This window comes from Eumetopias jubatus, unplaced genomic scaffold (genome assembly GCF_037043125.1).
Source record: "Eumetopias jubatus isolate StellerSeaLion01/CBP00866 unplaced genomic scaffold, mEumJub1_p1.0 scaffold_10, whole genome shotgun sequence".
Taxonomy (NCBI): domain Eukaryota; kingdom Metazoa; phylum Chordata; class Mammalia; order Carnivora; family Otariidae; genus Eumetopias; species Eumetopias jubatus.
The window spans coordinates 103,798,494-103,824,802 of NW_028274816.1; the positions used below are offsets into that span (position 1 = coordinate 103,798,494).

A 26,309-nucleotide genomic window follows, 5' to 3' on the forward strand; every position below is an offset into this window, starting at 1 on the left:
TTTGGTCCCTACTGGGACCCAGCAGGCACCTATGGCAAGTCACTTAAAACTGAATTTCCTGATCTCAAAACCAGGCAAGAGTAAACCGCACTTGAAGGGCGCGGACGCAAAAGTAGGAATTGTTACACGCCAGAGCAATACCATCTGAGGTCAGTTTCGCGTGCTATTGAAACGTCTGGCCTTGCGGCTCCAGCGAGGCCAAACCTGCAGCGGGGGGGAGAAAACTACAACTCCCAGGAGGCACCGGGCGGGCCCGTACGCGGGCCAAGGGAGAAACTACAACTCCCAGGAGGCACCTGGCGGGCCGGCGCTGGGCGGTGACGTCATGGGGGTTGGAGCTGGGCGCTGATTCGGTCCGAGCTGCCAGCGGGGTGGCTGCCGCCGCGGGTTGTTACAGCTGCTGGAGCACCCGCGGCCCCGGCCCCCGGGCACCCCTCCTGGGCCCTAGACCGCCGGCCCTGTACGGTGAGTCCGGGGGAGCGGCTTCGGGGTGGCCGAACCGGGAGCCTCCTCTTCGGGCTAGAGGCGGCGCGGGAAAGAAGGTGGGGGCTGCTGGGGAAGCGCCCCGGGCTGAAGGGGACCTGGGCAGGGTGAGCGGAGGTGGGAGGAGGTGCATCAGCCGAAGGGATGCCCACGGAGGAAAGTGGGGGGGGGAGACCGAGTCTAGTGTGTCGGGAGGAGTGCTCGGGCCGGGGGAGGGGGCGGGGAGAGGCTCGGCTTCGGGGATAAAGGTTTGGCCGCCTCCAGGGCTGGGTGAACGCGTGGAGGTGGGGGTGGGGCTTCGGGCCGGGCCGGGCCGGGCCGGGCTCCGAGTGCGAGGTCCCAGGCCGGGGAGCGGAGCGGGAGGCCCCTCTTCTGCTTGAGATCCCGCGCCGAAAAACCCAACAATAGCATAGACTCCACCTCCTCGTTCCACCCTCTTCCCCAGCTAGTGGGGGTTCGCCCCGGTACTCGCCGTCTTTCCATTCCCACGGCCCTCGCGAGTCCGGGAGGCAGGGCCCGAGCTGAGAGGTGAGCGACTGTGGCCCTGCGGGTTGGGCGGTGGGCACGATGAAAATGGCATTGTGGAATGCTGCCAGGGTCTCCCCGTTGGGCTTGGATGTTTTGTGCTCCTCCTCTAGAAGGCAAAAGGTTTGCTGCTTAAAGGGCTGCCCTTACTTGGGGGAAAGAATGGGAAGCGCTCACCTGGCGGCTGTCCTGGGGCGCACTGTGGCCCAGGCTTAGGTGCCAGATTGACAGGTTGGGCAGGGATATTTGTGTGCGGAGCTGGGGGGGGGGGGGGGAGGAAGGGAGGGAAGGAGTAGAAAAGAGCTACCAGCATGAAAGTAGTTAACAGAACGGAGTTGCTGCAGGCTTTGGTTTGAGGCAGGTTATGAAACCATATCAGGCACTGCCAGGGCAGCCCCCTGCCAGCTAGGGCAACAGAACTTTTCAGCTTCAGCCGCTGTAGACTCACTCGGCCTCTGCCAGGCTCTTCTCCCCATTTCTTTCCTCTGGGTGAGGGGTGATTGGATTTTTTGTTTTGTTTTGTTTTACTAATGGAAGTGATATGTACCCTTAGTCACACAAACCTTAAGAGTGCTTTCTGGCTGCCAATCGTTTTCTTAGTTTCTTGATTTCTTCTGTCTTTTGGTGGGGTCTTCTGGGATTTCTGCTGTCAGGGCAACTAGTGTTCGGTCTTCAGGAAGACGCTTCCGAGGGTACCAGTTAGGTCCTAAGTCTAGGCCCCTCCTAGATTCATTGATCTTCATTGGATGCCCTGTCTCAGCAAGAAAGAAGTGTAGGATGATCTGGGATTCAGCAAAGCCCTTGGTACTGCTAGACAAAATACCAGGGACAGCTACAGGTCTCTGCACTCCTACACCTTTGTTTATCTAGGTTAGAGAGAAATGGGGAGGGACAGCAGTTTCTGGTCAGACTTGGGGAGCTCTGCCTCTCTCCTTAGTAGTAAGTCCTTCAGAGGCCTTACTTCTTAGCCAGCTCCCCACCGCCCCAGGCTTTTGCGTAGTATGTGTCCCAGGAGCCGTGTTAGGGCAACTGAAGCTCCAAGGCCCTGGGAAGGTAAACAACCGAGCCAGTCCCTGTTTTCTAGTTCCTTGGGTTTCTGTTAGGCCCAATTATCCGGCCTAATGGGCTGAGCTGATGGGCCCCAGGAGCATTACTTCTAGGATGCACCCTGGGTCATCTCACACATGTTTGCATGTTGGGAAGTGTGTTGTGGGTCACATTTCCCCTGAGGTCTCTTAGCCTAGAGCTCCCTAAGAAGAGGAAACTTGTTCTCATTATTCTGGAAGTAAGGAACTGATCCTTGAGAATCCTGGCTCCCACACAGGCTTGGCTGTGATCCTAGCCAGAGATAGATAGCAGCGGAATCTGAGGGGGGTTGTTGCAGCAGGGTGAGGGAGATGGCTTTCTGGGTACTTTCCGGATGCCCCCATCCGGGACCCCTTTCTGCACCCCCAGGAAAGATAGGGTTGTTTCCATGGTGATGACCTAAGGTCTTTATCAGGCAGGACCTGCCCTCACCTAGGGAGGTGAGCCAGTACAAAGGCAGTCTGTTCCCACCTCCCACTGGTTCCAGGGCCCTTGGGGATCTGGGGACAGCTGAACTCTAGACAAGGGGCTGCTCATTCCCCTCCTTATGTGCATCCAGAAATGCAGCTGGGTTGTGTTGTTTCTGGGGCATCAAGGGCAGCCCTTCTGGTACCTCCTGCTGCAGGACTTCTGCTACTGGAGGTGGGCAAGGAAAGCATGGTGCAGGTGCTGGGGAAAGAGGCTGAGGTGAGGCTGGGCTGGGCAGAGAGGAAAGGGGGCAGGAGACAGGCCGCAGGGGTGGTTTTTATGTCCTTGGGAGAGGCGTGTTATTGTGGGTTTGAGCGACTCGTGGGAGCCGTAGATGTTGGCCGCGTTCTCCATCCTCGCCCATCCAATGGTGGGGAAAAGGGCACTGGTGGTTTGGCAGCAGAGTGGGTGGCATCACAAGGGTTAGCCTGAGTGGCTGTCAAAGGGATAAAACATCTTGCCTGGGTTGTTTTGTGTCACCAAGAAAAAGGCCTCAAGTCTGGGTAGAGGTTGTCCCTAGTCTTTTGTCTTCTCTTTTCCCTCTCTCCCTCTTTCCACTCAGTTCTCCTGGATCAGGGTTGGGAGAAATCCAGGATTGGACAATTAGGGGAGAGGGTAGAAGCAATGACCCCTGTATATTGCATCTACTGCTGCCTGTTCTCATGGGCCCCACCCCCTTTTGTTCATTCTAATGGTGCAGGGAGCTCAGAGATAGGAGATGCCCCATATCAGGCCCTCAGCAAGATAGTCCAGAGGGGTTATGTTGCGTGATTCTGAGGGGATAGGCCTCTTCTTCCCTCCCCTGGACCTTGTGGGAAGAGGGCCCTCCTGGGAATGTTCTGGAAGATGAGATTGGGGAACAGGCAGTGGTTTCTTTGCTCTGGGCTGGATGCCTCTTGATGACCTATCCACCCAGGCAGTCCCAGTGCCTGGAGGGGCACCGTCCGGGTTGGCCAATGTGTGGGGCGGCCTGGTGTTTATCCCAGTCGAGCGCAGTGGGAAATGAATGGAGTTAAGTCCACCCAGCCTTTCTTGGGCCTCCTTGCTTGAGAATCAAAGCCAAACTGCCCGGAGTTCCTGGGGAGAGCAGAGCCTCCCTCCCTGAGGGATTTGGGTGGCGTGAGGGGGCAGGGAAAGTGGTATGACCTGTCTCACCCGTGCTGCTTGTTTGCAGAGCAGCGGCACGAGAGGGGCAGCAGGATGAATGTGGGCACGGCGCACAGTGAGGTGAACCCCAACACGCGGGTGATGAACAGCCGCGGCATCTGGCTGTCCTACGTGCTGGCCATCGGGCTTCTCCATGTCGTGCTGCTCAGCATCCCCTTTGTCAGCGTCCCTGTTGTCTGGACCCTCACCAACCTCATCCACAACATGGTGAGGGCCTGCCTGCTGCCTGCCCGGGCCATGTGGGCTGCTCTTTGGTGGGGCTGAGGAGTCGGAGGAGCCCCCCCAGACGTGGGCCAGATGTCAGGGTGACGTGCTGACAACACCTGTCACCGGAGTCCGGACGCATCTCTCATCTCTTCCTCCCCCCCGACTTCTGGGTTCCAGCCGCATGCACTCTGAGGATGACAACCTGCCGATTTGTGCACATCTCCAGTATGGGGTGGCTTGGGGACCTGGAGGGAGGGCCGCTGGGAGCTGTACTAAGGGCTCCAGAGAGTCCCCCGGACCCAGGCGCCCAGCCCGGCACAGAAATGCCCCTCTCCCGAGTCCAGATCTCCAGCCCCTCTGCTCCCTTGGCCCCTACTTGCTAGCTTGTACTCTGGCAGGCAAGCAGGGGCCATCCGCTCGACCCCAGCTCTCTGGCACAGGGAAGCTTACACTGGGCCAGAGGGGCATTTCTGCAGCTAAGTTCTCCCCATGCCTTATCCTCATGCCAGGCCTGTGCTCTCACCCAGTGGGTCCCCTTTGTCTCCTGCCAGGCTCCCAGCTGCTCCATCCTGACCTCCAGCCCACAGCCCTCTGCCCCTCAGAGGGCGGCTCCACATAACCCAGAGCCCACTTTTTTGGGGTGGAGGAGCTGAGCTGGAGGGCCTTTTGCTTTTTGTGTCCTCTAACGAAGGCCCCTCCCTCCAGGGCATGTACATCTTCCTGCACACGGTGAAGGGGACACCCTTTGAGACTCCGGACCAGGGCAAGGCGAGGTTGCTAACCCACTGGGAGCAGATGGACTATGGGGTCCAGTTCACAGCGTCTCGGAAGTTCTTAACCATCACACCCATCGTGCTGTGAGTGCCTTCAGTAGAGAAGGACGCCAGCAGGCAGGCCAAGGCCTGGGGAACCCTGGGCCCTGCCAGGCTTAAACCTGCCGCCGGCTCTGGCTTTTGGCATGGGCGGAGGAAGGGACTTTGGAGTATCCCCGGGTCCTCTGCTGGGCTCAGGCCTTGCGCCTCCCTGGCCCTGTCTTTCACCAAATGGGCCTTCCTGCCTACCAGTGATGTAAGCCCACAGACCTGGGGTCAAGCATGGGGACTGGGCTGGGAGGGACCTCTTTAACGGGGTGATCTTGCCACTCTGCTTCTGTTCTGGGGGTCTTTCCCATAACTCCTCAGCTGTGAGGATCTGCCACTCCCCACCCAGGAGTGAGGGAGGAAGGGGTCCTCCAAACAGAGTCTTATGCCTCTTCCCAACCTTCCCACCTAGGTACTTCCTCACCAGCTTCTATACCAAGTATGACCAGATCCATTTCATCCTCAACACTGTGTCCTTGATGAGTGTGCTCATCCCCAAGCTGCCCCAGCTCCACGGAGTCCGGATTTTTGGAATCAATAAGTACTGAGGGCGCAGCCCCTTCCCCTGTCTGGCTGGCGGGGGGAGGAGTAGGAGCCTGTGCTGTGATGCTGAAGACAGAAGGAGCCTCTGGATCCTGCTAGAGATGGGGGTTGAGCCTCTGGGCCCTAGTTTCCCCCCTCACTTCCCCCGGTAGCCGACTTGAAGTAGCTTGTAGTGGGGTTCGGGTGGACCCCCCCAGGTCTCTGACCCTTTCTGATTTTTTTGATCGTTTCCTTTTGCCTTTTGGATAGAGACTTCGTGGGGGCAGTCATGGAATGGGCTGGGCTCCCGGCTGAATGCAGACATGTGAGGTTGGGACAAGAGAAATCCCCTGCTCACTTGCTCATCCTCAGACTGCTAAAGCACTTTAACCCCTGCAAGGGGAGCAGGGGGTTACGGTACAGCTTCTGGATGGTTTCACTTTAATTCTTAAGTCTTTAGGATGACACTCAGTGTGTGCTCGTATATATGAAAGCAAGCGCATGATGGTGCCTCATTCCTCTGGGTAGAGAACTGTCTATTGCAAGTCTCATGCTTTTGGCAGCTCCCCTCCCACCCACCCTGGGCACTGGATTGGAGTGGGAAGGGTAAGGAGAGGGGTGGTGGGGCTGGGTGTGGATGGCCTGGTCCCAGAGGTGAGGGGGCTGCGTCCACTCTCATCTTGGACCTGGTGGAGGTGGGGAGGGCGGTTGGGGCAGGGCTGGGGATGGAGAATTGAGACATGAAAGAAGGGGCCACACAGCAGCAGAGATTGGTGTAAGGGAGGGGGATGGGGATAGAAGCCAGACCTAACCTCAGTCTTTGGGAAGTGGACAGGATGGGGCAGGCTCAGGGGCTGCCGCACAGCCTGGTGGTGATAATAGGACGACAGGAGGCTGTGGGGGGTTGGGAGCTCCCGCGTCAGTGTGGGGGGTGCGGAGGGGTGGAAGAGGCCTGTGAGTCATCGCTAGCACCGGTCCAGTGTGACACTGCCTTGTGCGCTGGTGTGAGGGGTGTGGGGGAACTGGGACATGTGATGGGTGGTAGGGCTCTTCTGCATCCTCCGCCTTCTCCTCATGCAGACTGGAGCTGGTGCAGGGCCTCTTGTGTGGCGTGTACCTGTGGGGCTCTGGGGCCACCCCCAAACGGGGGGCGTGGGCCACAGAATGGTCCCTGCCCAGGCAGGGTAGCAGAAGGAGCCAGGAGTGACCTGCGGACGCTGTCGCCTCAGCTGCCGCCGGGAGATGTGGGGCAGGGGCCTGAGTGTGGGCTGGAGAGAGGGGCTGCTTTCTCCCCTGCTTGATCTGACCAGGGTCTGGGTTACTTTTGAAAAGGTGTGGGTGCCCATGCCCCGCCTCCCAGGGCCCTGAGGGAGGAGGGGAAGTCATTGGTCCAGTTTCCTGCCTCCCGATTCCCCTGCTCCCCACCCCATGTGTCATAGGGAACTTTCACCTCAAAATCTTTCTAAGCAATGTGTGAATAGGATTTTTACTCCCTTTGTACAGTATTCTGAGAAATGCAAATAAAGGACAATGTGTTTCTGTTTCCCCTGAGTCTGGCTGTTTCCTGGAGGGCCCCGGGGGAGAGGGCAGGAGATTGGGCCACAGCTCCTGCTGAGGCCAGTGTGTGAGCATCTGGGACCCTCTGCCTAGATGGAGGCCGGGGCTCTGGGGCTGCGGCTCTTCCTGCTGCCGCCCTCCTGCCCTCCCTGGCAGAGCGAGTCGGAGGGGCTGGGAGGGAACTGGCAGAGGCAGCTGCAGGCCAGAGTGCAGGGTTCTGCTCTCTGATCTTCGTGCCGGTTCCTCTGTCTGAACTTACACCTCCGGTCTCCTGGGGCTGGCTGCGCCAGGCTGTCATGGCCAGGAAGGGGATCAGTGACTCGTGAATGAAGCCGAGTCCCGAGGGGTGCCCAGTCCTTTCTTCAGGATGCCTTCCCCTGTTCTCACTTCTTTTCCCTCAGTGCTCCCTCCGTGGGAGCACTGCATTTCCTCCTCGCCTTTCTGCCTTCAGGGGAACCGGTGCCTCCTCTCCTGGCCACCGCCCCCAGAGAGTGAGTGGGGGGTTGGGGAGGGAGGAGGTAAGCCTCCAGGACTTGTTTAGGCTCACAGGGCCAGGAAAGGAGGGAGCCCTTTAGTGAAGGAACTCTGATCTTTGGGCTTCTGGGCCTTTCATTGTGTGCTCTCTCTGCAGGACCAGGTGCTATTCCTGGATCCCAGGTAGAAGGGAGGAGCCGCCCCGGGCAGTCTGGGCCCCTTTCTGGCTCTGGGCCAGCGTCAGTGTCCTTGGAGTGGGTGCTGGGAAGAGCGCGGGGTCTTTGCCCAAGTGCACCGAGTGAGGCCCACACAGCGCCGGGCGGAGCGATACGGCCCCCTGGGCCCAGTCGTGAGGGTGGGGGTGCCCTGGGAGCTTCCATGCACTTGCAGGAGTGCAGTCAGGGTGAGGGGCTGGCGCACATCAACAATCATCTGCGGTCAAATCCTGCTCTGCCACTTAGCGGCCTCGTGGCCTCACTTCTGTAAGCTTCAGTTTCTTCCTCTGTGCTAGAAGGATAATCCGTGTCCGGGCTGTTCGGAGGATTAGCACAACACCTGGCACCTAGTAAGTACTTCATGTGAGGTAGCCACAGTAGCATGATTCCTGTTGTTACTACCAGGATCATCGCCTTAAACGTTGCTTCGGAGCGGGGCCCAGAAGACAGGCCAGGCTCACTCTGTGGTTATCTCTGAGGACTGAGGGCTGGGGGCCAGAGGCCTCTGCCTGGAGACAGAGGTGGGTGGAGAACACAGGCGGAGGCGCATCTCCGAGAGGGCTATGGGGGAGCACGTCCTGGGCACTGCCCTTCTGGGCACCCAGAAGAATTCCCAGGCTGGGAGGGAGGCCGAGTCCTCCTTGCTGGCCGGCCTGTTCCCCTCAGCGGTCAGCGGCTCTTGCTCTCGGTCTCCAGCCCTGCCCACCACAGCATGGCATTTTGGTAGCTGGTTCCAGCTCGACCGCCCTCCTCATATGCCCGGCACAGCCACAGCCGTTGCCTGCTGGCACTTGGATTGCACTTGGATTGGAGGCCCAGTATGCCTCCTTCTGCACCATTCTCTGGCCCAAACGCACCTCGAATACGTACCAGGTGAATACATAGGTATCTCTGTCCTGGCTCCCTGAGTCCAAGAGGAAGGAAGAGTTTCTTACAGCTAGCCTTATCTACCTCCAGCCCAGCCAAAACAGGGCTTATCTGAACGCCCGAGAGGTGGGGCCCCTAGCCCTACCCAGCTTTCCCGTTCTTTCAGTTCCCTTCTAGGGCTTCCTGAGACACAGTGGCCAGCACCTGTGCAGGGATCTTACAGAGGGCAGTCTCACAGCTGCCATTCCTGGTGAACAGCTGAGGTGAGTGGCCCCTGGGATGGGCCTGTGGGTCCTGGGCACTGCCTTTCTGGGCACCCAGAAGAATTCCCAGGCTGAGAGTGAGCTGAGAGCTGGCCACCATGATGGGTGAGTAGGTGCCCGGGCCAGCCAGAAAGGACTTAGGGGAAGGCGGCCAGAAGTAGGTAGGATGGGGAGGCGGAGCCCAGAAAGCTTGTGAGGGGAGTCCTGGCCCCAGGAGGAAAGCAGAGGAGCCTGAAGAAAGGGAAAGAGATCTCAAGAGGAAGGAGTTGCAGAGGGATGGAAGGGGAGAGAAAGAAGGATTTGGCAGGGCACCTGGGTGGCTCAGTCAGTTAAGCATCTGACTCTTGATTTTGGCTCAGGTCATGATCTCGGGGTTGTGAGACTGAACCCTGCGTCAGCCTCCGCACTCAGTGGGGAGTCTGCTTGAGATTTCCTCTCTCCCTCTGCCCCTCTCTCTCTCAAATAAATAAATAAATCTTAAAAAAAAAAAAAAAGAAGGATTTGGAGGTAAGAGCGCCTGAAGGGTCCATTGTGGTGGGGACAAAGAGCTCCTGCTGAGTAGAAACAGGGAAGGACCAGCTGCACGTGGCAGGCTGCACTGGTAATGGGCCTATGGAGGGTCCCACATGGGGCACTAGAGAGGTACAGGGGCCAATTGTAGACCAGGAGTGGGTGAAGGGGAGAGTGGGTGGGGGAGATGCCCCAGGTGGGCTTTTGGGATTCATTTTCTTTTACCCAGAGTAAAGGAACCCTTCAGAGGCTGACCAGTAACTGAAGAGACAGGACCTGGGGATGGAGGGGCTACCGAGGGCACCCACCCCCAAGCCGCTCTTACACGCCATCCTTTGTCTCTTGTTTCCTTCTGAGGCTGACTTACCACTATCTAATTGGGAGACGGTGGGTAAGAACACCCATGCCACTGACTTGCAGAATACAGCAAGGGAGGGAGGCCCAGGAGTCAGAGCCAAAGGAAGAAGTAATCATTGGGGTTGGCAATGTGAGGTCTGGCACCCCTTCCTGGGTCCTCTGTTCACCAACACTGGTGGGGCTCTAGCTGGAAGATGGTGAGCCTGCCTTCCTACCCCTCAGGCCCCTCTGAGCAAAAGGGCAACTCGGCTGTGGGAGATGCAGAAAATAGGTCTCGCTCTCCTTTCCATTTGGGGTAATCTCCATCTTTCCTCCAGAAGCGTTCTCTAAAGGACAGAGGAGAATCTAACATTTGTGATGGTCACCCTCCTTAGTGTGTAGTGACCACCTCACCGTCTAGAAACAGGGAAGGCAAATAATTCCAAGTCCTGATTGTTCTAGAATTTTTGGGTCTTCATTGACCCCAGGCTGCCAAAGGTAGATTTAAAAACCCGAACCAATATCCCCCTCCCCCAAACTGATATTAGCTTCTTTTTCTCCGGCTGGTCCAGGCACAATATGGAGCGTAGTTGAGGAAATCCCAAGAGTTGTGGTCCAGGAGATGGATGCTGGAGGGGATATGACTGCTGTCAGAAGCATCCTTGACGCTGACAGATTTCACTGCTGCTCTCTGGTGAGGGGGAGGAGAAATTTCTGGGGGCACCAGTACCACAGGACAGACCTCACCCTAGAGGACATACTGGAGAGAGGAAAGGGCGAAGGGCTGTTTGATAAGCTGGGTTCTGGGCCCCGAGGTCAGGGTGAGGGGTAAGAGATGGCCAGCCAGGAGACTTTGCCCACTCCTGCTCTATCTAGCACACTGTCAACTGTCCATTGCCAGCAAGCACGGCAGCCAGCCAGCAGAGAACTTGTATGTTCTAGAACATATGTCCTGTGTGCACATGTCCATATTCCTCAGTGTAAGAAATGCACAAAAGATGTTAACTAACTGGAATTAAATAAAAACTTGAAAAAATGCACAAAAGAAATGCACAAGGGGCGCCTGGGTGGCTCAGTTGTTAAGCGTCTGCCTTCGGCTCAGGTCATGATCCCAGGGTCCTGGGATGGAGCCCCGCATCGGGCTCCCTGCTCGGCGGGAAGCCTGCTTCTCCCTCTCCCACTCCCCCTGCTTGTGTTCCCTCTCTCGCTGTCTCTCTCTCTCTGTCAAATAAATTAATAAAATCTTAAAAAAAAAAGAAATGCACAAAAAAATATGCATGGGGAGAAAGGAACTTTCCCCTATTCTTTTAGTGGAAATTTATTTTTATTGGCAATTATTCCTAAATTGTCTTCCTTTCCCATGTTTTCCCCTTTGTAAATAATTCACTTTTAAATTAGCTGAGGTCTTCCGGTGTGTTTATATGTTTATCATTTAGATGGGTAAATAAACGGAGGCAGTTTGCTTAGTGGTTAAGAAAGGACACAGGCCTTAGAGCCGAGAGCACCTGGTTTCTAAGCCTGGCTCTGCCTCCTACCAGTTGGGTGACCCCTGGACAAGTTCCTTTCTCCGTCTAAGTCTGTTTCCTCATCTGTCAAATTGAGAAGACTTGCAAAAATCAAATGAGACAAATTAGGTAAACCATTTCTCACAGTGGCTGTGCAGAAGGAGCATGCAGTCACAGTTCAGCCCCATCCTCCTGCTGCTGGCTGTTATCCTTCCTATTCCCTGGAGATCATGACTAAGTAGGTGACCAGGACTCCCTAAGGACTTGCAGGATTTATAGAGGAATCTATTCCATCCCCCTGCCTCCCAACTCAGTTTTTTTGGATTTCAGAAGCCCCAGGGTAAGTGCTGTTGAGCCCTCACTGGGAGACTTATTTCAGTGTCTCACACCTGAGGGTGAGGACTTTTCCGGCTCAGACATCTCTGCTACAGCCCCTCTGGATCTCACCAAGAGATGGAAAAGAATCTGAAGAGTACCACTGTACAGTTTTAGAGCGCCTGCCATGTGCCAGGCACTGCCGTATGTCACCAAGAGCAGGGCCGTATGTCACCAAGAGCAGGGCCCAGATTACTTGGAGGCGGTGGGCCTTTCCACAAGTGGGGTTTCGTTAAGAAAGCGAGGGGCTTCAGGCAAACTTCAAGGTTATCATTTTTCAAACACTCTGAGTTAATTTTCTGAGAAGCAAATTGCCAAGAGGCAATTTACTAAAAGCGGGTTCTCAAAAAAAAAAAACCAAAAAACCGAAAACCAAAAAAACAAAAAACAGTTTGCTAAATGACCAGTTCATTGAAAACAGGGGAAAAGAAAAAAACACTTTAAACTAGGATTCGGATGTTTTGCCATGATCATATTACTCTCCATGGGCAGGGGAAAGCGTTAAGTACAGAAAAAAATCAACTAAGTCAGTTAACTTCCTTTAAGGGAAAGTCTTGTCTGTTTGCATAAAAAATTCAGAGGCAGAGGTGAAACCGAACTAAAAAAAAAAAAACCCTTACAAATGAAAGATTATTTTTTAACTATATGGTGCTGATGGTATGGTTAAAGTGTACATAGGGTTTTGTTTTGTTTTGTTTTCCCGTTAACTAAAGTCCACATACTTCACTCTGGTTATCTTGGTTCTTTTTTTTTTTTAATTTTTAATTGTTATGTTAATCACCATATATTACATAATTTGTTTTGGTGTAGTGTTCCATGATTCATTGTTTGTTCATAACACCCAGTGCTCCATGCAGAATGTGCCCTCCTCAATACCCATCACCAGGCTAACCCATCCCCCCACCCTCCTCCCCTCCAGAAACCTCAGTTTGTTTTTCAGAGTCCATCATCTCTCCTGGTTTGGTTATCTTGGTTCTTACCTAATATCCTTTTTCTGTTCCGAGATCTCATCCACGATACCACGTTAGCTTTAGTTATCTCATCTCCTGAGGCTTCACTTGGCTCTGCCAATTTCTCAGGCTTTCCTTATTTTTGATGACCTTGACAGTTTTCGGGAGGACTGGTCAGGGATATTGTAGGATGCTTGTCTACTGGAATTTGCTTGATTTTTTTTTTAAAGATTTTATTTATTTGACAGAGAGAGACACAGCGAGAGAGGGAACACAAGCAGGGGGAGTGGGAGAGGGAGAAGCAGACTTCCTGCTGAGCAGGGAGCCCGATGTGGGGCTCGATCCCAGGACCCTGGGATCATGACCTGAGCCGAAGGCAGACGCTTAACAACTGAACCACCCAGGCGCCCTTGCTTGATGTTTTTTTCTCACGGCTAGATGGAGGCAATGGGTTTTGGGGAGGGAGACCATGGAGGTAAAGTGCCATTCCCACTGCGTCATAGCAAGGGGTGCTATCAACATGACTGATCACTGTTGGTGTTGACCTTGGTCACCTGGCTGACGTGGTGTTTATCTAAAGTTTCTCTCCCGACACTATATCAAAAACTAATGATGTAATGTATGGTGATTAACATAACAATAAAAAATAAAAAAAAATAAAGTTTCTCTCCTGTAAAGTTAGCCTTTTTTCCCCTTCTCCATACTATACTGTTTTTGTGCGTAACATTTCGTTTCTCTTTCCTCTTGGACAAAGTACGTGCAGACTTGTACATTGCTCAAGAAACAAATGGGCCCGGGCGTTAGTGTCACATACATAGGACTGATTTGAGGCACTGTTGCCAGTTCTGTCACGTTTCCACCAGTTCCAAAATGCGTGTTTCTATGGAGATCCAGCCCTTCCGCCCCGCCCCCCAGCAGTAGAAGCTCTTCCTCCTCTGTACGGGTCAGCCTCAGCATGACCTTTACTCTTCTCTTCCCAGAAAACTCCAAAGGCTGAGTTCCAAGTTCTGGACATGGTAGACTCAAAGGGAATGTTGACAGTGAAACTGCCCAAAGAAATAACAACTGTAGGGGCCTTCCATAGGTCCCACAAGCACAGAGTCAAGATACTGGAGCCCCGGATACCCCAACAATATCTGGATTCTCTTGAGCACTGGGAGGCTGGAGTTGGGCAGCGTGAGGAGGAGGGGGGGGAGCGCCCATTTGGAGCACTGCGGGCATCTGAGGTGAAGGTGTCCCGGCCGGTGCAGCCCCTCAACGCCCTACTCCCAACCCTCCCCGAGCCCGCTCCTCACTCCAGCCTGCCATCCTCTTACCCCTTCAGGGAGCCTTCTCATTCTTTCTGGATCAGCCTCCGGGAAACCTTCAGACACCCCCACCTCAGTCACATCCTGCTAGCCTCCAGGGTGATTGATTCCTCCGACTTGGACCAAAACCTGCTGGTTTCAAGAGGCCACTCTCCTTGTTCTCCTACTGAGTTGCCCAGATCTGTGCTTTGTGCAGCTTCACTCCGCCTGTGGCAAGCCATGCCGCCTCCCTCAGTGGAGTACGAACAGCTTGCGACTGGGCGGGACTGGCTCCACTAACCGCTGTGTTTATCCCCAGCGTGCAGTAGGTGCTCAGTAAGACAGCCGAAATGAAGGGCAATGAAATCAAAGTACCCCTGCACAGAACGTTTCCTGCACAGAAAGTGCCACCACCCCACCCCACCAGGGTGGCGCTCACAGAGCGCCACAGAGGTTCTGATGGCCCTGGGCATGGTGCCTCCAAGGGACTTAGAGGGACATCACCAGCCTTCCCCCTCAGCAGGGATTTTGTTGTTGGTGTGGGTATTTTCTTTCCCTGCTGAAGTTGTCGGAAACTGTGGAGCAGCTCAAGGGAGGAGACTCAGCCTTGCTCCAGGGCTAGCCCTCCTTGAGAGTGGTGAGGCTCCGCCTTGCTCAGGGCTAGCCCTCCTAGAGTGCGGTGATGCCTTTTGTTTTCCTTTTTTAATTGAAAAGTGAAAGGCTTACACTGAAATTTTACTGGTCCTTTGAACTACCCCTCCCTACCATAGTGTTGCTGGGGAGGGGTCTTTGGAGTTTTTCTAAGGGAGCTCAGTTTTTTCTAGAATGCCTGTTGTTTCTAGAATGAAGCTCTGTGGTGTGTGTATAAAGAATTAGGGGGAGGTTATTAGGTAGAGGGAGTTTAGCAGAGGCAAGGATGTAGGTCTTCCTTGAGGGTCTTTTGGTTGCAAATTTGGATGAAGTTCCATGAAGCTATTTTTATATCCTTATGGAATCAAAGATGTCTTCTGGAGCCCAGGGCTGTGGACAGTGTGGCCAGGCCCCAGGGACCAACGTGAGGAATTGGAGCCCCATCTCAGAGAAGTGGGTGTTATGACCTGGGAAAATGCCTGTCTCAGTGCCATGGGCAGGGCCCATGCTTTGGACTCATACAGACTAGGGTCTGAATTCCAACTCTACACTTACTAGCTGTGTGACCCTGGACCATTCACAACCTGTTTCTAGGCCTCAATTTCCTCATGAGAAATGGGTGCAGTTCTGCCTACATCACAGAATTGTGGTGAGGGGGCAGCGAAACGATGTGGGGAGTATCTCATGGTGCTGGCACACTATAATCTTCCAGAGATGCTACTGAGTTCCCTTCCCACCTCCTACTTCCTTGCCCCTACCGTGGGTACAGTGAACTATGATGCGGTGCCATGTGCCTTGGTTTTCCAGCCTCAGAGACCCTCCATCTCAAATAGGAACTAGCTGAAGGAGAGGGAGAAATGTCACTGGCAGGTGGGGCTCCTGGGATCCTGAGCTCTAATCCCCCGCTCGGCTCCCTCCAGGAAGCTGAGGAGAAGACTCCCCACTTTGTTGCAATCAATCCGGAGAATGAGAGCAGACCTTTATCTGGTGACAGAGATTCTGGAGACGGCAAGGAAGGAAACCCTGAAAAGTGAACGGCTGTGTATGTTGTGGAGCCGGGTGAACGCAAGGTTAGGACCCTGGGGGGCAGGGCCTGCGAGCGAACCAAGCCTTGAACCACCCACGGTAGGTCGGGGGATGCCAGCCCAGACCCCAGGCTCTTCAGCTGTTCTTCCAGACCTCCCTGAGCAATCTCAACTGCTCCTGGGCCTTCTTAGGCCTTCTCTTCTCGCTCCAAGAAAGTGTGTGTAGCATTGCTAAGTCCCTCCGCTGTTACTCTCATGTGATGCTCTGTTTTCATTTGCTTCTCAGTGTTTCCTACGGTTCATAATTACATGGGGATTTTTTGCTTATTGTCTGCCTCCCTTTCTGAGAGATAGGAAGGCAGGAGCCACAGTGCCTGGAATAAAAAGGTCCTCAATAAATATTTATTGAATCAACAGTGGAAAAAACATGAGTTTTGGGGTCAGATGCGGGTTCATATTTCAGCTCTGCTACTGTGTACACTGTGAAACTGGCTTACCTACTGATCCTTTTTTTTTTTAATATTTTATTTATTTGACAAGAGTGAGAGAGAGCACGTGCCTGCATGCATGAGCACATGAGCAGGGGGAGGGGCAGAGGGAAAGGGAGGGGCAGACTCCCCACCGAGCAGAGGGCCCAACTGCGGGGGATCCCAGAACCCTGGGATGACCTGAGCCAAAGTCAGATGCTCATCCCATTGAGCCACCCAGGCGCCCCTACTGATCTGTTTTGAATCTCAGTTCTCTCATCTGTAAAACGGGGATTGTTTGGGAGATCTAGCAAGATAACCACGCAAAGCACCTAGGGATTAATCAGTATGAGCTCTTTTCTCCTAACACCAAAGGTCAGCGACCAACCTCCTAAAGGGGGTCCTGGGCTATTGAGTAAAGCAGCTCATCTTCCCCAGCCTGGGGACAATGAGTAAGCAAGGCCTGGTGGGGGCAGGGGAGGTTGGGGGGAGGTTCAGCTAGGCTCTGTGTCAGCCTGGAGGGGCCCTGGTGAGCTTGAAGGTAGGGGGAAGTTCCAGGGAAGGGGGAGGGCTCAGGGCTGGGTAGGAGGACTGAGATTCCTTGCTCAGACACCCAGGATTTGCCCCACCATGATACAAATCCTTCCCTAGCTAGAGGTGTTAATGCCTATCTCTTTCTGAGTTTGTTTTCATTTTTTGTTTTGGTGAGGGGCAGAGTGTAAGGATTGGGGAGAGACATGAAAGAGGAAATCACAGAGACAGAGAAAGAACTTGTCTTTCTGAGAACTGGTTCTCTCTCTCTCTCTGGCACTAGTTTAGATAATTTGTTTCTTGGGCAACACAAAAGCCTTTCCAGAAGGTGAGTGGCTTCTAGGCCTTCTGTTCATCCTTCCAGAATGGGCAAGGATACTGTTTTTTAAAAGAGCATAACAAATGGCCTGGAATTATAGGGTTCTTAGGGTTGAGAATGGGATAGGGTGCACCCGGGGGTGGGAACCGTGGTGTGGGCAGGAAAAAAACCCTGCCTATTGGAGCAGGTTGGATTGCACGTTGGCCTCGGGTTTCCAGGCTCTGACAACTTTGACTTGCGGTGTCTGGGAAGAAGGATGCTTTATTTTAACAGGAAAAGATTAGAAGAAGGAAAGAGACAGAAAAGTGGTCTCATGAAGAATGGGGTCTGCAGGGGCCTTGGTGATAATGGAGCTTGTTGGCTGGGTAGGTCGAGTTTTTTTTTTTTTTAAGATTTTTATTTATTTATTTGAGAGAGAGAGAGAAAGAACATGAACAGGGGGAGAAGCAGAGGGAGAGGGAGAAACAGACTCTGTACTGAGCACAGAGCCTGATGTGGGGCTCGATTCCAGGACCTCGAGATCATGACCTGAGCCAAAGGCAGCTGCTTAACAAACTGAGCCACCCAGGCGCCCCAAGGGTAAGTCGAACTCTTAATTGCTGTCTCTACAGGGAAGTCCTTGAGTTTAGAGGATTTCAGAAACATGAAGGAGAAGGAGCAGGACATGGTGAGAGGCCTCTAGGATCTGACTGAGAAGGAACAAAAAGATGTGCTAAACTGCCTCAGAGGGCAGTTGCCACTCTCTGCTAAAGTGAGACTGGTGCTCATCTCCCCCATTTGCTGGCCCTAGGTGTTTGAGGTCCTGATCTCTGTCTGGGTCTAGACTCATCTAGAGATGGAGGGTCTAGCGGGTCTTCTCATAAGTAGCCTTTTCAATGCTGCTGGGTTCTTGGTAAAGGCACATACAGAACCCATTCTGGATATCCTGGATGCTTTGATTAGTGAGGAGGGATGTGGCTGTATGCTGGTGTGGACGAATTGCAGAGCAGAGGAGTCTGTGGGGATTCAAATCCTAGGAGAAAGGGGCCATACATTGCCTTTTACATTTTGTGCATGATAGACCTTCACATTTTAGAACGTGGCATTTTCCCTAGGCCAGGGATTAGGGGATGCCTCCTCTACCTCCTGGCACACTCTGACCTCCTGCAGGCTAAGAGGGAAGCAGGCGCCATAGCAAGAGCCCATTTGGAATAACTCATCTATCACTGCCAGGGGCCCTCTGGAAACTCCTTCTGATGCTTGTCCCAGGTCTGATGAGACACTGAAGCCCTGTCCCACTGTGTGCTTCTCCTCTCTGCCAGCCACCCTATTCACCCTCTTTTTTTGCCTCCAGAGCGTCTGAGGAGCAGCATCTCGTGGCTGAGGCCCTAGAGAAGGGGACCCTGCCCCTGTTGAAGGACCAGGTAAGACAGCCTGGGCTGAGGGCCAGGGTCATAGCAGAAGTGAATGGCCATGCTCTCAAGGGACTCAGAAGTCCCAGGGTACAGTTCTTCCTACTTCGTAGCTCTCTGTCAGCTCGCATCCATTCAGCTGGCCTGTGGCAATTCCCTGGAACACTTGGTTTCCAAGACAACTTGGGGTGGGCTTTTTAGACTCTGTTGCTAGCCTATGGGGGGGGGAACTGTTAGTCCCAGGATGACAGTGCCAACACTGATTAGCAGTGCCTGTCACTATGTTGAGAGAGTATAAGGCTTTCCAGGATCTGCAGGGAAAAGTGCCATAATGGATTACTACATCTGCCACCACCCAGGATCAAGAAGTGTGGCCAAGTATTTGCCATTTCTGGTATGTTTCCTTGTTCCTAGCTTTACAGTCTGGTGTGTTTCTTTCCAGGTGGATCTGTCCTGGAGCAGAACTGGAGTGAGCAGCCCCATGATATGGGCTGGGACCCTGACGCACGACTTCTCTGTGCCCTCTATTTTGCTCTCTCCCTCCTGCTGCAGCTGGGTGAGAAGCTGACCTCAGTGCCTTCCTAACTATCTGTTAGCCCTTGAACCATTCTTCCCACAAGCCTCTGGGTGCTCCCCTCTCAGGCCATCCCTGACCCCCAGGTCCCCCCCACCCCCCCCGACCCCCGTCACCAGAACAGTGTCTTTATAACAAACAGCCGACTATTTTGCAATACATTACTTCCCCTACATGATAATGTCCAAAAATCAGCCTGGATTGTATGCATGGGCTTCTGACTAAAAGTGGCAAATTGGTCATATTAATTTTCTCTCCCTCTTGAAACCTCACTAAATAAAGTAAAACAATAGAAAAGATGTAAACACACAATGATACAGAGAACGGGGCAGCAGATAAGAGATTCTAACACATCTGGGCGCCTGGGTGGCTCAGTTGGTTAAGCGACTGCCTTCGGCTCAGGTCATGATCCTGGAGTCCCGGGATCGAGTCCTGCATCGGGCTCCCTGCTCAGCGGGGAGTCTGCTTCTCCCTCGGACCCTCTTCCCTCTCGTGCTCTCTATCTCTCATTCTCTCTCTCAAATAAATAAATAAAATCTTAAAAAAAAAGAGAGATTCTAACACATCTTTGGAAACTAGAAGGTAATTAAAGGCATTCTAGCCGGGAGGTGTGGGCCTGAGGGGAGCGGGGAGTGTGGGAGGAGAATGCTGTTCTCTCATCATGAACCTTTTCTCTTTAATATTTTTTAAGACAAGGTAATTAAAAGTAAAAGAAATATATGCTTGTTGTAAAGTATTTCAAATATATCTCAAAGTCAAAGGTGATCTCCCCTTCTTCCTCTAATATAACCACTGTTAACAATTTGGGGCTACGTTAACAGTCTTCCTGTGAAGCAGTGTCTAAAATGGTAATTTAAACACGAAGCTAGGATGATATAACAAATTTGATTTCTGTCTTTGGTACTCAAGTTGTTTTTTCTTTTAGATTGGTAAAAATATTATATGTAACAGGACTTCTCATAAATGCTGTTGGGAGTGAACTGCTTTAGAAGATTGTTTGACGGTATCTACTAAATCTAAACACATGCCTATAAGCCAGCCACTCCACTTCCTAGGCACATAGCCAAGAGAAAGGAGTGCATGTCTCCACCAAAAGACACACATATACAAAAACATGAGCTTGGGGGCGCCTGGGTGGCTCAGATGGTTAAGCGTCTGCCTTCGGCTCAGGTCATGATCCCAGGGTCCTGGGATCGAGTCCCGCATCGGGCTCCCTGCTCCTTGGGAGCCTGCTTCTCCCTCTGCCTCTCTCTCTTTCATGAATAAATAAATAAAATCTTAAAAAAACAAACAAACATGAGCTTAAGAGCCCCAAGCTGAACACTACTCAAATGTCCAATAACTTTAGGATGGATACATATATTGTGGCATATTTATGCAAGAAAAGAGAACAAATTACTGCTACACATAACAATATGGATGACTTTCACAGGCACAGTGCTAAGCAGATAAATCCAAACACAAAAGAACATATTTATGTTTGAGTCCCCTGAGAGGCAGGTGCCAAAACAGAATTGGATGTGCAAAAGTCTTAGTAAGGGAAGAGCCTGTGAAGAATAAAGGGCAAGGGAGCAGGAATGGCAAGGCTTCAATGCAGGTCTAAAACCTATGAAAGGAGAGAAGGAGGGGAGGATTGAGTAGGAAGAGTCTCAGACTGCAGGGCACTTCTGAGAGTCTCTTTGCTCAGACCTGAGCAGAAGTGGTCTACTGGAGGAGTCCCCATTGGGCAGGATTGGCCAGGCTCTAATATCCACACCCATGCTCAGCCTTTGGCTAGAAGCAGCCCAGGAAAGCTTGATCTCAGGAGGGAGATCTATAAGGCAGCAGGTAGGGGCTCTTAGTCAACTGTGCTTCCTGCAGCAGGTTCTCTTAAAGAAAATCCTCCATGACCACCACAATACTGTATGCTTCCATTATATGAGGCTCAAGAGCAGGGAATAATAAGCAATGGTGGTAGAACTCAAAATAGTGGTTATCTTAGTATCTGAATAGTCTTAACTGAGAAGAAGCATAAGGGAATCTTCTGGGGTTCTGGAAATATATAAAGATTCATTGCACTAACATTTAAATCAGTATACTTCACTACATTATATATCAATGAAAAAAGTTAAAGAAGTACATAATGTATAATTCCATGTAAATGAAGTGAAAACCAAGCAAAACTAAATGATAGTGGTAGAAGTCAGAATAGCGGGGGCAGTACTGGCTTGGAAGGGCCATCAGGGAATCTTCTGGGGAATTGGAAATACTTTATAACTTGATTGGGATAGTGGTTATGTGGATGTTTACATGTATACAAATTTAATAAGCCATACATTTAAGATCTGGGCACTTTAAGTTTGTTTTTAACTTCATGTTACTGTAAGGTTTTTTTTTAACCTCAATAAAAATTTTAATTTAAAAACATTGCATACACATGAAAACATACTTGAACAAAACAGAATATAAAAAATTAAATAAAAATTTCCTCTCAAGGGGCGCCTGGGTGGCTCAGTCGTTAGGCGTCTGCCTTCGGCTCAGGTCATGATCCCAGGGTCCTGGGATGGAGCCCCGCATCGGGCTCCCTGCTCCGCGGGAAGCCCGCTTCTCCCTCTCCCACTCCCCCTGCTTGTGTTCCCTCTCTCACTGTGTCTCTCTGTCAAATAAATAAATAAATCTTAAAAAAATTTTTTTTTCCTCTCAAATCCCTTTACCCTATAACATAGTCCCACTTTCTTTAGATAGTCACTAAACTTTAGTTCTTGTTATTATTTAGTTTTAGTTTTTGTTATTATTACAACTAAAAATGATATTCTTACATTTGTTCTTGAGTTATTAATTTTAGATAGTATTTATTGACGTCCCAGTACTAAGGAAGAATATTGCAAAGAACAGACATTGAACAAGAAGTACAAACCAGGAAGAATGTTATTTAAAAAACACAGGGTACTTATGAAAGTGTTTAGTGAAAGACAACAGGGTGGTCCCCTCCTACCTGTGACATTGTCTCCTTCCCTCTTCCTTAAATTTGGATTCCAGCCACACCAAACTATTGGCCTTTTATTTGAACATCTGCTTGTACAATGACATGCTTGCTTGCCTATTTATTTATTTATTATTTATTTATATTTTGGGGGAAAATTTAAGTTATTTATTTATTTATTTATTTATTTATTTATTTATTTATTTAAGTAATCTCTATACCCAATATGGGGCTTAAACTCATGACCCCAAGATCAAGAGTTGCATGTTCTTCCGACTTAGCCAGCCAGGCGTCCCTACCTTTCCCCACCTTATCCATCCTTTAAGCTACAGTTCAAATATCTCTTCTTCAGTAGTTATCCCAGTTACCCAAAGAATTGGGTTACTTCTTCTGTATGGCCCATAACACATTAAATACATCCCAATATGGCACTCATCATATTGTACTGAAATTATTAGTACATATGTCTGTTTCACTGATGTGAAAGTTTCTAGAGAATAGGGTTTAAATCTAACTTTTCTTTGCTGGGGCTCTGTAAACAACTGTTTTCTTCAGAAGTACCTTTGAATTGGGGGAAAATTTGGGAGACAGATCCAGAATTTCATGAGGCTGGCTCAACTTCAGAACTACCAGTTACCACTAGGAATTTTTGTTCTGTCCTCTCAGAGTCTCAACAAGGGACTACTTGTCCAAGGGAGATTACACTGACTCAGAAACTTGAGGTTCATATTTAATCTACAGATTTCCCTTATCTCACATTCCTGATTCCAATGTGAAATTCAATACATTAACTGCATATGTCTATAAGGAATTTCCTGTTCCAGCTGCTGAAACTGTGATAGAGATGGCTTTGAAATGGGGGCAGTTGGGACAGTCATTACTTGAGCTTGGAGAGATGTGGGAGATTCCACTAACTCTTACTCATTCTTCAGAACTCTTAGCTCAAGCAATACCCACTTCTGATAGTTTCTATATCTCTCCAGGCTGAGTTAGAGACTTCTAAAGACACTGTGCTTACCCTTTTGGGGAAGGAAACCCTTTTGGAGAAATGCTAGTTAAGCTAGCTGGAGGTAGAGACGATCCTATGGAGTTGGATGTCTTGGATAAAGGGAAAAACTACTTTGTAGGAAACAAATCAGGGAATTTATTGATTTTGCTCCTAAGATGGAGTAAAGGGACAGTGAAAGGAGAAAGAATGGAGGGGGGGAAGCACAAGCAAGACAGAAAGAGGCTGAAACTATGTGAGGTGGTAAAAACTTCTAGATATGAGATAGCAGAAGAACATTCAAGAATGGTGATACCAAACTTGTTTCTGGAGAACAGGGTTTAAATCCAGTAAGCTAGATTATTTGCTCCAGCTCTCCCATAGAAAACAATTATTTAAAATGCTGGTTAAGATAATTTATTTTTTTAAAGTTTTATTTATTTAAGTAATCTCTACACCCACCATGGGGTTCGAACTCATGACCCCAAGATCAAGAGTTGCATGCTCTTCTGCCTGAGCCAGCCAGGGGCCCCTGGATAAGATCATTTAAAACATTCATAAAAAGCATCAAACTGCTGACAAGAAGCGCAAGCCAAAATATAAGTAAAAAGGAGACCCAGGGAGGTAAGTGAAGTATCAGAACACTAATGCAATTTTGCCCCACATGAAGGAGACTGAGATTTGCAAATCCAGGCAAGCTGGGGCTTCAGTTTGGCCAGCCTTGTGGATTGATGAATCCAGAAGTCAAGGCAAGGACCCACTCAGGTGGGGAATCTCATTAAAGGAGACCTTTCCCATATAAAACTGGAATCTCAAAAGGCTACATCACTGAGGTAAAAGTGAATCATCCGGAAACCCATCCTCTTGCCTCACCTGCAGGGGATATAGAGAAGACTCTTGGCACTGAGTGAAGAAGAGGTTAAAAAAAGAAAGAAAGAAAAAATTTCTGAAATATCATGGCCATAGACTTGTGTTTTCAGAGAACTCAGCCTGGATTTGCATCATCTAGGTATTTCAGAGAATCTCAAATTGCAAACTTAGTTTGCGAGGGTCCAGGATTGTTTGTGTCCCTAGATGTCAGTCAGAATTAAACACGAGTCTTTTCTGGAAGAAGTCATCTTCATTTCCACAAATAACTTTTTAAAGAAAATAAGTGGTAAAAAATATCAAAGCATATAAAGAAATGACAAGAATAAGCAGAAACAACAAACAGCAGAAACAGGCTTATAAAGATATCATTATTGGAATTATTAGACTAGATTATAAATATATGCTCATTACATTTAAAGAAATTTGAAAATGAGCTTGATAATACCAATGGCAAGAAGAAACTATTAAAAAGTCACCTATCATATTTGAAAAGAACCAAATATAACTTTTAGAAATGAGACATTTGATCCTACATTAAAAACATAATAGATAGGTAAAAGAATAAACTGGATGTAACTGAGGACAGAGTGAAATTGAAATCGGAAAATAATACTCAAAATATAGAGACACAAAAGATGGAAAATATGGAGTGAGGTCAAGAGACATAGAGGATAGCATGATAGGTGTTAAATATATTTATGGGGCGCCTGGGTGGCTCAGTCATTGAGCGTCTACCTTCGGCTCAGGTCGTGGTCCCAGGGTCCTGGGATTGAGCCCCACATTGGGCTCCCTGCTCTGTGGGAAGCCTGCTTCTCCCTCTCCCACTCCCCCGCTTGTGTTCCCTCTCTCACCGTGTCTCTCTCTGTCAAATAAATAAATAAAACCTTAAAAAAAAGAATGAAGGTAAATAAAGTTATTTTTAGACAAACAGAAATTGGGAGAGTTTTCCAACAGTAAGTTCTCACTAAAGTAAATTCTTGCAAAAGGAAAGAGACCCCAAATGAAAGGTCTGAGAAGTAAATGAAGTAATGGAGAATAATGAAGAATAATGAAATAAGAATTAAAAAACCTGGTAAATATATGGTTAAATCCAAATGAACAGTAATTGTGGGGCACCTGGCTGGCTTAGTCAGTGGACCATATGACTCTTGATCTCAGGGTCATGAGTTCAAGCCCCATGTGGGGTGCAGAGATTACTTAAAAATAAATGAACAGTAATTGTATATAAAAATAATTTAAAAATATTAATAGTATCTTGTGGGGTTAAATAATAATAACATAATATAATACTACAATGAATTTATTAAAAGTCTCTATTAAAATGATATATTTTATCTGGGAAGAAAGAAAAGATATTGCTTAATTTTGGACTTTGATCATTTAGTATGCATGCTATAACTTTTAGATAACCATTAACAAAATAGAAACAAACCAGTGGAGGGAAAAAAGATACAATGATAAAAAACCTACCAACAAAAATACAGGAAATGAATGAAAGAGAAACCTAGAACAGGTGAAACAAATAAAAAACCCAAAAGAAAATATGGAATGAAATCCAATGTATTAGAAACTACAGTATGCGTACATGGGCTTAATGAACCAGTAAAAATGCCAATATTGTCAGAATGGATAAATCTTATCTATTTGTTGTTTATGAAACATCTAAAACATAAGGATAAAAAACATTAAAAACAAAAGGATAGAAATATATTGGATATGTAAATACTAACCACAGGGAAATGGGTGTGGCTATGTTAATATTAGGCAAAATAGTTTTTTTTTAAGATTTTATTTATTTATTTGACAGAGAGAGACACAGCGAGAGAGGGAACACAAGCAGGGGGAGTGGGAGAGGGAGAAGCAGGCTTCCTGCGGAGCAGGGAACCAGATGCAGGGCTCGATCCCGGGACCCTGGGATCATGACCTGAGCCAAAGGCAGACGCTTAACGACTGAGCCGCTAGGCAAAATAAATTTAAGGCATAAAGCATTATTAGTGGCAAAGAAGGTTACTTCATGATTATAAAAGTTTCAATTTACCAGCAAGACATAACAATTTTGAATTGCTATAAACAATTGATATTAGCCTTAAAATATAGAAGGCAAACATTGACAGATCAGAAACCAAAACAGTCGGGGCGCCTGGATGGCTCAGTCGTGGGATCGAGCCCCGCATCAGCCTCCTTGCTCGGCGGGAAGCCTGCTTCTTCCTTTCCCCCTACCCCTGCTTGTGTTCCTGCTCCCTATCTCTCTCTCTTTCAAATAAATAAGTAAGTAAGTAAATAAATAAATAAATAAATAAATAAATAATCTTAAAAAAAAAGTCAAATGAACAATCACTTCCCTTAGTAATTGATAGAATAAGCAGCTAAAAATATCAGTAAGCATATAGATGTTTTGAACAACATGATTAGCAAACTCAACCTAACGGACATATTTAGAAAGCTGTACTAAGCGACGACTGTAGAATATATGCCCGGAACGTTTATAAACATTGTCCATATGTTGAGCCATAAAATAAGTTTCAACATATTTCAAAAAAAATGAAACCATATATAGCATCTTCTCTGACCGCAATAAAAACCACATGGAAATCAATAAAAAAACATTACTAAATATCACCATATCTTAGGGAAAGTAAGGCACATATTTATAAATAACTCATGAGAGTCAAGGGAGAAATCCTAATGAAAATTAGAATTTTGGGGATATTTAACAACAAGAAAAATATACCTATCAAACTTGTGTGATTAAACTATTTTGTAGAGGTAAAAATATGTATCACCTTAATTATTCATGTTAGAAGACCAAAGGAAAAATAAATCAAAGAGTTAATTATGTCAAGAAGCTAGAAAAGAAAAGCCAGCAAAATAAATCCAAACAAATGGAAGGAAAGAAAAA

At 49.3% G+C, this 26,309-nt stretch overlaps 2 protein-coding genes across 5 annotated transcripts; both read left to right on the plus strand.

Moving 5' to 3' along the window:
- The first annotated feature begins 342 nt into the window (after positions 1-342).
- ORMDL3 (ORMDL sphingolipid biosynthesis regulator 3) lies at positions 343-6,861 on the plus strand. 4 transcript variants are annotated; one of them, XM_028089908.2, is made up of 4 exons: positions 343-465; positions 3,737-3,936; positions 4,642-4,793; positions 5,209-6,861. In XM_028089908.2, the coding sequence occupies exons 2-4, from the start codon at positions 3,763-3,765 to the stop codon at positions 5,342-5,344; spliced, it is 462 nt and encodes a 153-aa protein (XP_027945709.1). In that variant the 5' UTR covers positions 343-465; positions 3,737-3,762; the 3' UTR covers positions 5,345-6,861. The 4 variants fall into 4 exon arrangements, with proteins under 4 accessions (XP_027945709.1, XP_027945708.1, XP_027945707.1 ...); XM_028089907.2 differs by having other exon boundaries at positions 381-465; positions 3,742-3,936; XM_028089906.2 differs by having other exon boundaries at positions 452-542.
- Positions 6,862-8,127: 1,266 nt separating this feature from the next.
- GSDMB (gasdermin B) lies at positions 8,128-19,119 on the plus strand. The gene is made up of 6 exons (XM_028089949.2): positions 8,128-8,232; positions 8,333-8,437; positions 8,609-8,694; positions 15,207-15,356; positions 17,962-18,031; positions 18,462-19,119. Exons 1-6 carry the CDS (start codon positions 8,128-8,130, stop codon positions 18,585-18,587), a joined length of 642 nt encoding a protein of 213 aa, XP_027945750.2. The 3' UTR covers positions 18,588-19,119.
- Positions 19,120-26,309: the final 7,190 nt, after the last annotated feature.